Source organism: Hypanus sabinus, chromosome 27, assembly GCF_030144855.1.
Source record: "Hypanus sabinus isolate sHypSab1 chromosome 27, sHypSab1.hap1, whole genome shotgun sequence".
In the NCBI taxonomy this organism is placed as follows: domain Eukaryota; kingdom Metazoa; phylum Chordata; class Chondrichthyes; order Myliobatiformes; family Dasyatidae; genus Hypanus; species Hypanus sabinus.
In genome coordinates this window covers 14,329,346-14,343,360 of record NC_082732.1, presented here as the reverse complement: position 1 = coordinate 14,343,360, position 14,015 = coordinate 14,329,346, and the positions used below count along the sequence as shown (strand labels likewise).

Genomic DNA, 14,015 nt, shown 5'->3' with positions numbered 1-14,015 from the left:
TTATGTGAGGCAACATTTGCATGTAATGGCTGGACAATCCTGGCAAAGCAGCATGCTCAGTTTGCTTACAGCTCTCCTTTAAAGGCAGTAGGATGAAATCTGTTCTCTTGCCTCAAACATCTGTAGGTGTTGCTTTGCAATATGAGTGTTTTTCTCCTCCTGTCCCATTAAATTATACAGTGGACAGTGGTGGCATTACGAACGTAAGAATTAAGAGTAGATGTAGGGCATTCAGCTTGTTAAGCATGTTCCTTCATTCAATAGGATCATGGCTGATTTGAACATATCCTCAACTCAATTCCTACCAACTTCTATTAATCTTTCAATCTTTGGTTTTATTATAGGTAGACTGAAGAGCACAAAGAAAATACAAATTATGCTTTTGTAGAGTAAAACACAATATGGAAATTAACTTCTAAAATACAGTTTAAAAGTAGATTTTTTATTTAAACTTTCAATAATTTGAATAGATGAGCCTGATTAATGTAAAGATTAGATATTATTGTTGAATTACTTAATATCATTAATTAGTCTGATGTATTTAAGATGTCTTCAAGGTGCCTAAGTTTTCAGTCCTTGGAATTAAAGAATTTATCTCAGGAGTAACATAGAAAATGTTAAATTTATGCCAAGTATTTCTCTTATGCGAAGTATTTCTCTTCATTGCTTAAACATGAAGTTTTATAATACTGTACAGTCTGTATTTGGGAACTGATAACTCAATTGCATTTCAATGCTCAGTGGTTAACGATGATTTGTTGGTGTTGGAAATTGATTTTTCATTTGATTTAGTGGTAAAGTAATTATGGTGAGCTGACATTGAAATTCAATTAGTGTTATAAATATAAAAATGCTCAGATATAATATGATTAATAGCAATAACCACATGATACTTTTGAAATGAAGAACAAAATTAGGCATTCTTGCCAAACTTGTCTGTAATATTGAAAAGTATTAAATGAGGTTTAATATATGGTATATTTCATTGAACATCTATATACTTATGATAGTTGTAGTATTAAAATGTGAAATATGTAGACCTACTGTTGCAATATTGGGGTTATATAATTATTTACAAACATGCGTTAGTCTTTTTCAGTGGTCTTCTGTGTATAAATTCATAACTGTGTCCTTCGGCCTGCCTAGTTGTGGCAGGCACCAGTTGTATTTCTCATCGCCCAACATGTGAAATGGATTAGGAATTGACAGATTATAGAAAATAACCATTTTGGAAAATTGAAGACCTCACCAGTTTCCATCATATATTAATCCATTGTGCCTTTAAGACAAATGATAAGGTCAGGTAATTGAGATTTTGTTGGTTTGTTTTCATTCTTGGATGAAGGGAAATCTGGCATTATCACCTCTTTACTCTTGCCTTTATTATTGTATTCATGATGGCTTGCTCTCTCCATGAAGTTACAGGCCTATTTAAGAACCACCTTCAGTGTCAGATATTGGAATTTGCCATGGATGCTTGTTGTCCTAGAGCAATTTTTCAATACCAACTGGAACTAAGAATTATTTCAATGTACTTTTTTCAGTACATTTAATAAATGTATACCTTCTAAGAGCTATTCACCATCCTAAATTAAAGTTAATAGCTACTTATTTTTTCTCTCTGAAAACTTTAGGTTAAACCTCTACCATGGCACTCCAAGAGCATTGTTGCATCCAGCATTAGAAGACCCTATTGAGAGTAAGTCAAAGTTCTTTTTCCTGTTCAAGATCCCTGTTTCATCTATTAATGCAGATGAACATTGAGTATAAATTACTGTCATAATATATAAGCATTTAATTTATTTGAAAGCTCTGACAAATAAGGAGAAAATGTGGTTGATATTCTGCCCCACCGTTCTCTGATTCTCCGAGCTGCCACGTTGGTTGAAAACTCTGCCTTTGGTTTTGGTTCCATTGCCTCTAGTCAATGTATACCTCTGGAAGAAGTGGAAAGGCTGTCATGTGGCCTCTATAGTTCAAGCATCTGGAAAGGCACAGTCAGCTTACCTTTTTGGAGCTTGGCCCTTAAAGGCATAATTCATACTGAAAAATATATATTTATTTGAAAATGAAAGTAGCATATACTCACCAGTTTAACCTGTGTTAAGTGTTTTATTAATAATGGAACTATAATATTTTTCAGAAATGTGAAGAGGTTGCAATTCCATTAGCAATACTTTAATGATGAATAAATGAGTTTCATTGACCTTTCAAACTTTTTTTTAACAGTTCTTCATATAAATGTTGTATAATGTCTTACAAAGTATCCCAACCCGAATCAATCATTTGCATTCCACATCAAACCACTGGAAAACATTATTTTTTGGAATTAAGGCCAGGGAGAGACAACTGAGAAATAAATAGGTGGGCTTTTATAGGAGGCATTTCTTTCTCTTACAGAGACAAACAAAGTAATTGATTGATGAGAAATAGAATGTGAGTATTTCCACTCAGAGCTTGCAAGGGTTTGGAATTCACTGGTTGAAAGGATGGGAGAGGCAGCATTCACCCACATTTTAAAAAAAAACAACTCACTCATGCTTTGAATCAGTTTTGGAAGTGTTCCAGAATGGTGAGAAATTTCTGTGTATGTGATGAAATTGTATTGAAATTGTAGCTGAAATTTCATTGGCACAGGCTAACCATTCAAAACTGACGGTTTTCTGAAACTTGTCTCGATAAGGAAGACCTATTTTCCTGGCTCAGATCAATGTGAGGATTATTTCATTGACCCTGAGCTGTGTAAGGGCCTTGAAAGGTGCGATGGAGTTGCTCCACCCATAAAATTCTTCTGCAAATACCTCATCATTTTCAGAGCAAAAAAAATCAGTAAAAGAATTCAAGAATAATTAAAAGAAATTAACAGTAAAGTCAAGTTTTTTAAGTTCTAACTAATCAAAACATTAAACTACTAATTTGAAGAACATACCTCCCCTTTGTTTTTGTTTCTCCATTTTGATGTCCGTTTTGTCAAGAAAATCTTTCTATTGCTGGATTTGCTTTTATTTCAGCAGTTGAGGTAATATTTAATGGTATGGATATCTTCCAGGTTCTAGTGATTCATTACTATGATTATAGTATTAGTAGCTCTAAAATAGTGTCAGTACTATTTGAATGAGCTACATGGGCTGACAGGGAAAATGTATCATCTATCTCAAAACACCCTGGAATACTTCAGTTCTTAGTTCTGCAGCAATTACCAAATTTTAAAATGTATAAACATTCATTGGTGACCATGGGTTCATAAAATCACAAATTTATTGTTTGATTGAAAAAATTCAGTGGGGAAGGCTTACTTCCACTCTACTAAAGAAACAGATTTTGGAAAATGGATCTGAATAGATTTTATGCAAATAATTTTTCAAGTGATGTCTCAGGAATGCTTCAGATCCACAGAGTAGCAGCAGCATCTTGAATGCGCATGAATATCACAGGGAATATCACAGTCATATCTGACAGCATTGTGCTCTTTTCACTACATTAGTTTTCAACTACCAGTAACAGGCCCTGAATCTGCAACTCCATTCCAGGGTTAATCCCCTGAGTTAACCATCTCCCTACTGTATGTCCAGTGCTGCTGTGGACCGCAGCATATTCCGCTTTGCTGCTTATTTCTGTGACCTGCCAGTAGTCTCAGGGAATCAGTTGAAGCACCTTGTAATTTTGTAAGCCTCCCCTGAAACTGAATGGGAAATGTTGGCTCATGGGAAAGAATTATATTACCTTTTTTTAAACACTTTGCACCGTGACAACAGATGAGTCTGGACCTCACTAGTTGTTAGCCCTATGAGTACAGCAGGCTAGCTGTACTGAGGCAACCTTGTCATGCTGAAGTGCTGGGAATTTGGGAAGTAAAAACATGGTTTAGTATAGATGACTAATGATTTCAGGACTAATGATAATGGAAAATCTGCCTCAATGTGCTTTATTGTTCTAAATTTAGGATTGGATTAGATTTAAATTGGTTATTGCCACATATACCGGGGTTCAATGAAATTCCGTGTTCACATGAAGCTCAGCATGAACAGTATACATAGTAGTAATGAATACTATGACTAGCAGAATGGTGTAAAGATTTTGCAGCAATCTGAAGTATTGCAAAAAAAAATACTGGTGATAATAGTAGAATAACCATAAAGGTAGAGTTATGAGTATGAGAACATGGTAGCACCACTGGGAAAGAGGTATGAAAGAGGTGATTGGTTTGGGAGTCAAAGTCAAATCAAAATAAATTTATTATCAATTAATGTATATGTTGCCATAAACTACCTTGAGATTCATTTATTGCAGGCATTTACAGGAAAATAATGATACAATAGAATTTATTAAAAACTATACATAAACTGATAAACAACCAATGTGTAAAAGAAGACAAATAAAAAGAATAGAACTGAGAACTTGTATTGTGGAGTCCTTGAAAGTGAGTCTGTAGGTTGTAGAATCAGTTCAGAGTTGAGGCGAGCAAAATTACCTATGCTGGTTCAGGAACCTGTTGGTTGTAGGGTAATACTACCAGGGTTCGGGACCCTGGTTAGTATAGGACCTCAGGCTTCTGAACCTTTTCCTGTGATGGATATTCACTTTCTAGGGCTTAAGAATCTTATAGTTGACCTCTGCTTTCTAGAAGAGCAGCATGGCCTTTCCTAAGCGTCAGAGTTGAAGTTAAACTTCTAACTAATATTCCTTGTTCAACTTCTTATGGTAAAGAAGTAAAAAATTAAGTCTGGTAGGCCCATGTTTAATCATTGAAAACAATATCAAAGACAGTTATATGGCATGCCTCCTTTGTGGGCCAACTATGATGCATTCAAGTAGCAGACAGCAACACGATCTGCACCCAGGTCAGCTCCTCTGAACTCATTCCAGCTCCTCCCACCCATCTGCTGGCTCCCGCCCTGACATCTCGGCTGGCTCCTCCTGCTCCTCCAAGCCGTTAGTCAGCTACTGTACTCTGATCAATGAGCAACTCACTGATGTTGTAGACCTACTATACACAAAGCTCTAAGAGTCCAGTATAGTCTTACGATCATAAAAAAAATACATTTAGCGAAGTTGGACCCAGAGAGACTGCTGCATCCAAATGTACTGCCATCTTACTGGAAGTTAATTAGTTTCGAGGGGATGCTAGTGTTAAATGCAGAGCTGTATTCGATGAAGTGCACTCTGATGTCTGCGTGTTCATTGTCCAGGTGTTCCAGAGTTTAGTGAAAGGCAATGAAATTACATCTGATGATCTGTTGTGATGGTAGGCAAATTGGAGTGGATCCCGGTCACTCCTCAGGCAGGAGTTGATGTGCTTCCTGACCAACCTCTCAAAGCATTTCACAGAGGATGTAAGTGTACTGGATGATAGTCGTTACCCCATTCTTTTTGGGGTGATTGAAGTCATGTTCCCCATTGCTTCAGTCTGGCCTGAAGTCTACCCAGTGATCTTGCTCTCTATGTCTGAACATGATGGGGAAGAAACCCAGAATTATCATTGTGGACATACTTTGTTAGCTTTGCAATGTGTGATGACTTTTGTAGGCTGCCAAACAACATATTTAACTATGCTTTGGTCAATGCGTGACAAATAAATGAATATGAATCTGAAACTATTCTTTAGTCTGGATGTCTGGGTTTTCAAGTTCCTGTATCTTCTTGCAGAAGATAGAAGAGAGAAGGTATGGCTAGGGTGGCACCCTTCCTAAAGCAACAAACTGAATGAAAATGTTTTAGAAAGAAGGAAGTCATGAGCTTGCGATGGATTGGGCTGTGTTTACCACTCTACAGGTTCAGTTGGTCAGGAGTAGAGCAGCTGCTTCATCAGGCTGAGGTTCAACCCATCAGAATGTTTTCTGTATTGCCTTTAATGAATATGCTGAATCTTCTTAGAGGCTTAAGAGAATTAGTGTTTTTTTTTTGGATCGCTGCATCAGTGTGAAGAGACCAGATAGGTGGCTGGTGATAGGATGCCAGGGAAAATTAAGCTGTTTCGTCTCTTTTTGTCTTGTTGGTGTTAAGGACTAGGTTGTTCTGACACAATGACAGAATGTTATCGATCTCTAACCTTTACTCTGTCTCAATGTTGTTTACCTCGCTGATCCATTATATCATTGCTGAAAAAGATCAAGTTAGTGTTGTACCTGCCCATATAAGTCGACGTGACCAAAATTGTGACACTGATGTGCATTGCGTTGAGGACAGTTGGTCCCGGCTGTTGGTGTTAAGAAGCCTGATTATTGCAATGGTTACCTAATGGAGATTTAGTCAATTTCTCCTTGATTTTAGTCTTTAAAGTTTTTTTTTAAAAAAGCGCACATTTATTCATAAGCTGACAAGTGGAATGTTTTCAACTTTGAACAAAGTATATCATTATCAAGCATTGAACACTTTTATAGATTGAGTTGTCTTGAGTTGTGAACGGAATTAGTTTATTGTCTCATGTATCTGGGCATAGTGAAAAATGTCTTGTATACTGCTCATACAGATCAAATCATTGCACAGTGCATTATGTTGGAACAATGTAAAATTATAACAAAGTACAGAATGCAGCTGCAGAGAAAGTGCAGTGCAGGTAGACAATAAAGTGCAAGATCATAAGAAGATGTATTGCAACGTCAAGAGTCCACCTTATCCTATAAGGAAACCACTTAATATTATAACAGCAGTGTAGAAGTTGTCATTGAGCTTGGTGGTACATGGGTTCGTTCCTCAGTCACTGGCTAACCAAGATGTGCAATATCATTATCATGCTGTGTGAATATTCAAGCACTATTACATGTGAACTGAGTATTTGAAGACTGTCAGTTTAGGTTCTATTTATATTTACATATATTTGCGTGCTCAAGCTGAACTTCCTACATATTAAATAAATTCATGTATTCATAATTTTTTTTTGTTTTTCCATTAGCTTTTATTACTTTGAATGATTCCAACCTGCATGTAGCAGTGACTGAACAAAAACATTTGAACTTGCAATGCAATGAGATCTTGGATGTTGTAAGTCATTAGAGTAACAGTCTGCGCAATGTGGGAAAGCTTGAATAGAAAAGAAGTTAGATTTAACCAAATGTAGGTTTGACTTGATGCAGACTGTGCTTGCATAGTTGGTGGAGGATGACTACAATATCCAGTGGCTCTTAAACATCAGCTGGAGATGCAGTATTATGAGCAGAGATAATATCGGATCAGCTTGCCATGCTTCAAAGCTTGCCTGTGATTTTTGGGTGGGGGCTGCATTGTAGCTGTTATCTATTCAACCATGATATTACTCGAACACTCATGACATACTTTCCTCTGCTTTGCAGAGAATGTTGAATCACCAACAGCAAGAAGCAAATAGGGTATAGACATAGTTGCATCACTTTACTGCACCATTAATAAGGTGGCCTTTTTGTAGGCCATGATCAAGATTGGGTCAGAAATCATTAAGTTTGGTAATACCCATTCTTCCCCTTCACATCCCATGGCACCTCATCCACTCTCTCTTTGAAGTTACCAATTGCAGATGTTGGAAGCATGACTCAGTTATGCAAAAATAACAACAGACCACAGCTCATTTTGATTTACTCCATTGAATAGTAATTCAATTCTCTATGAGAAGAGTCTGGGCAGTGGAATTCCGTTGCTTGAGCACATACAAGATCCTCACTGTTAGATGGTGGAAGGATCTCGTTAACTTTTCAGGTGGATGACTTTTTCATTGGAAACCTCTTGGGGCGTCATCCATATTTCAGAGCCCTCTTGGCTTTCTACCCTGGATGCAGTGTTTCTGACACTAATACACTCCACTATTTAGTTCTACTCCCTAATAAGATGTTTGCTCTGGGACTTCCTACTACTGTGGAGGAGGAGAATTCCATTTTCTCCACTATCTGCATCAGGCTTCTAAGATAACATCAGAGGACTATAAATATTCAGTATTCCATTGAGATTTAACCAAATCTTTATCTGAAGTTAGTATTTTTGCTATTTTAAATTGTTTAAATTAATAGTTTAAATTAACAAATTGCTAATTTTAAATGGCTTTAAAGATAATAATTGCCTCTAACAGATAGGTGTGCAGTCAGAGGTATGAAACGGGTAATGTTTTCTACCTGCCAGGATTATTAAACAGAACATTCAGCAAGGGTATTATGCAGATTGTTAATTGACGTGTACAAGGTATACCCAACCTACTATTACCCTGCTTCCAGTCTTTTGCCTTCATATTTGCTGGTTCTTGAGAGACCATCACTGAAATTACCTCTGCAAAGTGATTTGAAAACATAACAAGCTTACTGAATTCAATGTTGTAGCTCACGTGCATCTTCAGACATGACCATTTCCTTGTTTTGTAAATAAGAAGTTCTGGAGCTTTATGTTTAAATTGGATGAGGAAATGTAATTTGTTTAAAATTAAAACCTGACTGAAGACATCATACAAAACTATATAAATGGTATATTTATTTAGAGTCCGCTGAATAAGACTTGACCTTCAGGAACCTGACAATACTAGGACAATGTAACCTGACAGATACTCCAATGCACCTTTTGGAGAGGTTACCAAACAATATCATCTACTTGTATTTCACCTAGAATTGCCTTAATTAGTGCACAACAGAAAGCACTTAGCCGAATACCTACACGTTAAGTCATTGCATTAATACCTCAACTGACTCAAACTATTTGTACTGCTCTTCCTATCGGGGAAAAAATCAAATGTGGAACACTTGCAGAGAGAGGTTTTTTTTGCCAGTGTCTATTATTTTCTCTGCATTTACTGTTTTTTTTTATGAAGTAAAATCTCTGAGATTTTGCACATGCAAATCTTTCTATAATGAAACTGGTTTATTTTTGCTGTATGTACTGAGGTAAGGTGAGAAACTCATGCATACTATTCATATTGATAAATTCATCACAGTTGTACATTGAGGCAAAATAAATTATAACAGCTACAGTACAGAGAGTGCACAGCAGGTAGACAGATCAAAAGTCAATCTTATGCTAAGGTACTGTTCAATAGTCTTTAAACAGTGCGATAGTTTGTCATTGAGCTTGATGGTACGTGCTTTCAAACTTTTCTATCTCCTTCCTGATGATTGGGGGAGAAGAGAGAATAATCAGGATAGTTGGGGTCTTTGATTGTGCTGGTTGCTTTACTGAGGCTGTGAGAAGTGTAGAGTCTATATTAGAGGTGGAGAGGTTTCATTATGGTATGCTGAGCTATGTCTACAACTCTGCAGTTTCTTGCAGTTATGTGCAGAACAGTTGCTGTACTAAGGTGTGACTCATCTGGACAGGGCGCTTTTGATTAATAAATGGTGGGATTAAAGGGGACGTGCAAAGTTTCTTCAGCCTTCTGAGGAAGCAGAGATGCTGATGAGCTTTCTTGGCCATGGCATCATCTTGGTATTGATGCTGTTTACTCTAAGGAATTTGAAGCTCTCAATCTTCTTGATCTCAGCACTGTGGAGGTAGTCAGGAGCATGTGCACCAACCTGCTTCCTGAAGCCAACAACCAGCTTTTTTGTTGTTCTCACAGTGAGAAAACGGTTGTTGTCATGACACCATGTCTGAAGCATCTCAGTCCTTTTCCTGTATTCAGCGTTTTCATTATTTGTGAAATGGTCCAATATGGTGCTATCATCTACAAATCTGGCTGCGCAGTCATGAGTGTATATGGAGTGCAGTAGGGGGCAGAGGACACGGCCTGTTAAGCACCAGTGTTGCTATCTGTCCTGACCGATTGGAGTCTTTTGGTAGAGAAGACATGGATCCAGTTGCAAAGGGAGATGTTAAAACCCAGTTTGGAGATGTTTGCTTATAGTATTGAATGTGGAGTTGTAGTCAATATACTATAATCTAACATAGGCGTCTTTGCATGTTGAGATAATCAAGAGATGATGGAGGACCAGGGAGCTGGTGTCCGCTGTAGACTTGTTTCAAAGGTAGACAAGTTGCAGTGGATAGAGGTCACACTATGTATGTATCATTGAAATGCTATAATATGCAACTTAACATTGCAGGATCATCAAAAAGAAACTCCCACCTAGCAAAGACTTAAACTTATATGTAACTCTGTTTATTTGGGCACAGATGTGTCTTAACATGATGAATTTTTCTAGCAGTTTGTTCTTATTTCTAATTTCCTGTATTTGCTATTTATTGTTTTTCTATCTTGAGACCTTTTATCTGAACATAGTGGTCCAGATGTAGGGTCTTGACCTGAAATGATCCATTTATCCATTGAAATGATACGGTCCATTTCTTTCTGTACATGCTGCCTGACCAGCTGAATTCCTCCAGTATTTTGTGAATCGGTGCTGTTGGGTCTTGACCTAAAATGTTGACTTCAAACATGATACCACACACAAAATGCTGGTGGAACACAGCAGGCCAGGCAGCATCTATAGAAGTGCTGTCAGGACGAAGGGTCTCGGCCCGAAATGTCGACAGTGCTTCTCCTATAGATGTTGCCTGGCCTGCTGTGTTCCACCAGCATTTTGTGTGTGTTGTTTGAATTTCCAGCATCTGCAGATTTCCTCATGTTTGCTCTTCAAACATGATAGTTGGTTCCTGCATTCACCATGTTTTAGTTAAGTTGTTAACTGACGAACTAAAACAATGTAGAAAAGCAATAAAAAATGTTTAGTTTAATTGAAAACTTGGTTATAAGTTAATTGTTATCAGAAGTACACCAGCTCCCAGTTTGGAGGCACAATTTAATTGAGTGAACATCAGAGATGACTGAAACTTTGATCTACCACCTTCTTTGACTTCAGCTCCCTTTGGGGCTAGTTTGACACTGCAATTGTAAAATTGGTAGTGTTGGTACTTACTTTGTTCTGTCAAAGTCATTATGGGGAAATAAAGAGGAAGGATCTCCACAGAAACATTGATTGTTTATTCATCTCTATAGATACTGCTCAACTTGCTGAGTTCCTCCAGCATTTTGTGTGTGTTGTTCAAGATTTCCATCATCTGCAAATCTGTTATGAACACATTAATGTATATATTTTTATTATGCAATGTAGTTCAATATACAGTTCAATATGTAGTTCAATATTCTCAATATACAGAATCTGTATTGTAAACTATTTGCTTGGAACACTTTTGTATACCAAACTATAAATTTAATGCTATATTTAGAGTTTATATGTTGCCAAATACAGAGTGTTGAGAAAAGAATTAGGATTGGAAGTTTCCTCACCATTGACATCTTAAAAGGTGGTGCCTCAAGAAGGCAGCAGGCATCATTAAGGACTCTCAGAACCTGTGACATGCCCTCATCTCATTACTACAACAGGGAGAAGTAGAAGAGCCTGAAGGCCTATATTCAATGTTTTAGGAACAGCTTCACCTCTGCCATCAGATTTCTTTCTGTTCCATGAAAACAACCTTGCTTGTTTGTCTATCTGTAATCTTGTAATTCTTTTGTCTTGCACTGTACTGCTGTCACAAAACAATATATTACACAAAATTTGTCAATGATAATAAGCCTGATTCTGATTCGGATTCATTCCATCATCTTTGAGTGAATGGTTTACAAAGTGGTAAAATTCTTGAAACTATGTGAAAAATGTAATCAACTGAGAATAGGAAATACTAACCATTAATTATATTAGTTGTGTGTTAATTCATTAGCCTTTTCAATATTGACTTATTACATAATAGTTGTATTGAATCAGTCTGCATGTGATGAATACCTCCATTTAAAAACAATTGCTTAAATGTCAGCAGTAATAGGAACTTGTCTTGGAAGTGTTAGATACATCTATGAGACCATCGTAAATTATAATTTAGGTGCATAAGAGCTGTACATACCAGGTTCAAAGTAAAGTTAGTATCAAAGTATGTATATATCACCATGTACAATCCAGAGATTAATTCTCTTGCAGGCATGCTCAAAAAATCCATAATAGAATAGTAACTATAATTGAATCAATGAAAGACTGAAAGGCCAAGTTGAGGCAATCTGTGCAAAGAAAGAAGTTATATTTATTGCTTATTTATTTATTATTATGATTATGACATAAAGAGTCCTTGAAAGTGAGTCCTTAGGTTGTGGGAACATTTCAATGATTAGTGTTGAGTGAAGTTGTCCCCTTTTGGTTCAAAAGTCTGAAGGTTGAGGGTAATAACTGTTTCTGAACCTGGTGGTGTGAGTCCTGATGCTCCTGTACCACCTTCCTGATGGTAGCAGTGAAAAGAGAGCATGTTCTGGGTGGTGGGGGACGCTGCTTTCCTCTGATAACACTTCATGTAGATGTGCTCAGTGGTGTGGTGGACTTTACCTGTGATGGACCGAGCCATATGCATTACTTCTGAGAATAGTGATTAGTGTAACTACTGAGAGGCTGTTTTCTCAAGCTGCAAAATCTCAAAGTTAAGGTTGTAGTCTCGACACAGGATGTGGGCACTTTGGACTGAAGAAAGGGAAAAATTCTTGTATGCTTTTGGTTGTAGATGCTTCGCCAATGAATATTTACCAAGTGTGATAGGGGTAAGGGTTGGTTGGTGTGTATTATCTTAAGGCACAGGATCAGCCAAGATCATTGAATTAGTTCAATACTCTATTAATACCTAAAGATTTATTTCCACTTTTAGAGTTTTTATCATTGTAAGATAAAAGGTAAATGTTGTAGTAGAATATTTACACTATTTTGTGAGGTTTCTCTTGGCATAGCTTTGATAGCCTCATCAATTTGTTCAATTTCACTCTAGAATATTAAGTGTAATTTATTCCAGAAGTCTCTGTATGAAGTATAATGCCACTTATTAAGTTCATTCAGCTTAAGTCCATCTAGTAATTTAGTACATGTAAAGATAGAAATGTGGAAGATCTCCTTTTGCCTTTGCACACGAAAACATAGTTTACTACTAGAATGTGGGAAGATAATGACTCAGTTTCCTATTTTTTGACAATGAAATGGATGCTGAACATCATCCAAATTTTCAGTTTAATGTTAAATGTTACCAATGGACAAAATTACTTTTTCTTGCCAAGATATGAATCTGCTTTTCCAGTAGGTGGCAATATTATCACTGAAACTCAGCACAGCTAAATTATGACTGAAACTTTCTCAGTCTAAATATTCCTCCTTGACTACTTTATACTTTTGATTTTTATTTCCCTCGTTTGAATTGCAGCACATCTTTGAACTCATAATCAAAGGAAAGTTTGAATGCAGTTTTACTTGGTGAAGTTGCACATTTAAAATATGAAAACACTGAACATTTTTCCACATATGCACTCAGTGGCCACTTTAATATGTACCCCTGCTTGTTAATGCAAATATCTAATCAGCCTATCATGTGACAGTAACTCAATGCAGAGAAGCATGCAGATATTGGTAAGAGGATCAGTTGTTGTTCAGACTGAACATTAGAATGGAGCAGAAGTGTGATCTAAGTGACTTTGACTGTGGAATGATTTTTGGTCCAGATAGGATGGTTTGAGTATCTCAGTATCATGCACAACAGTCTCGAGTTTACAGAGGATGGTGTGACAAACAAAAAAAAATCCAATAAATTCAAGTTCAAATTATCATTCAACCATGAATGAATACAGTACATGAATGAATACAGCCAAATGAAACAGTGTTCCTTTGGGATCAAGGTGAAAAACACAGTACCAACAGACATGCATGGTACAAGGCACATATCACATATATCAGATAACAGTAAACATATGGTCACACAAAAATATATATAGCCCAAGTCCCTGAGAGAGGTGTCCTGTGAATTGATGCTGCATGGGTGTTGTCAGTAAGAACGAGCTGTTCTTAGCAATGTGCTGATGAATGTATACATCAATGCATGCAATCCAGCTTGTCTTCCACTGAGTGACCACTTGAGAGCAGCCTGGGCCAGTCCCCAATCCAGCATGGATGTTGTGCTACACCACCTCTGGCATGGCCCCCCCTTGGACCGTTGCATCAACTGAGGCCACGCAACTCCCCCTGCCTTTGGTCTTCCCAATAAATAAGTGAACCGGACTCGTAGTATTTTACATTACCGACGTCCAACAGGGCCTTGTGATTGCAAGAAGG

The 14,015-nt window shown here is 37.1% G+C and overlaps 1 protein-coding gene across 4 annotated transcripts in view; it reads left to right on the top strand.

Annotated features, from left to right (window-relative positions):
* Positions 1-14,015, top strand: part of nphp4 (nephronophthisis 4) — a 417,576-nt gene that overhangs the window by 64,133 nt on the left and 339,428 nt on the right. For all 4 annotated transcript variants that reach the window (XM_059951738.1, XM_059951740.1, XM_059951739.1 and 1 more), the window contains exon 4: positions 1,635-1,699. In XM_059951738.1, the coding sequence (XP_059807721.1) occupies positions 1,635-1,699 (65 nt within the window). The remainder of the gene's footprint in view (positions 1-1,634; positions 1,700-14,015) is intronic.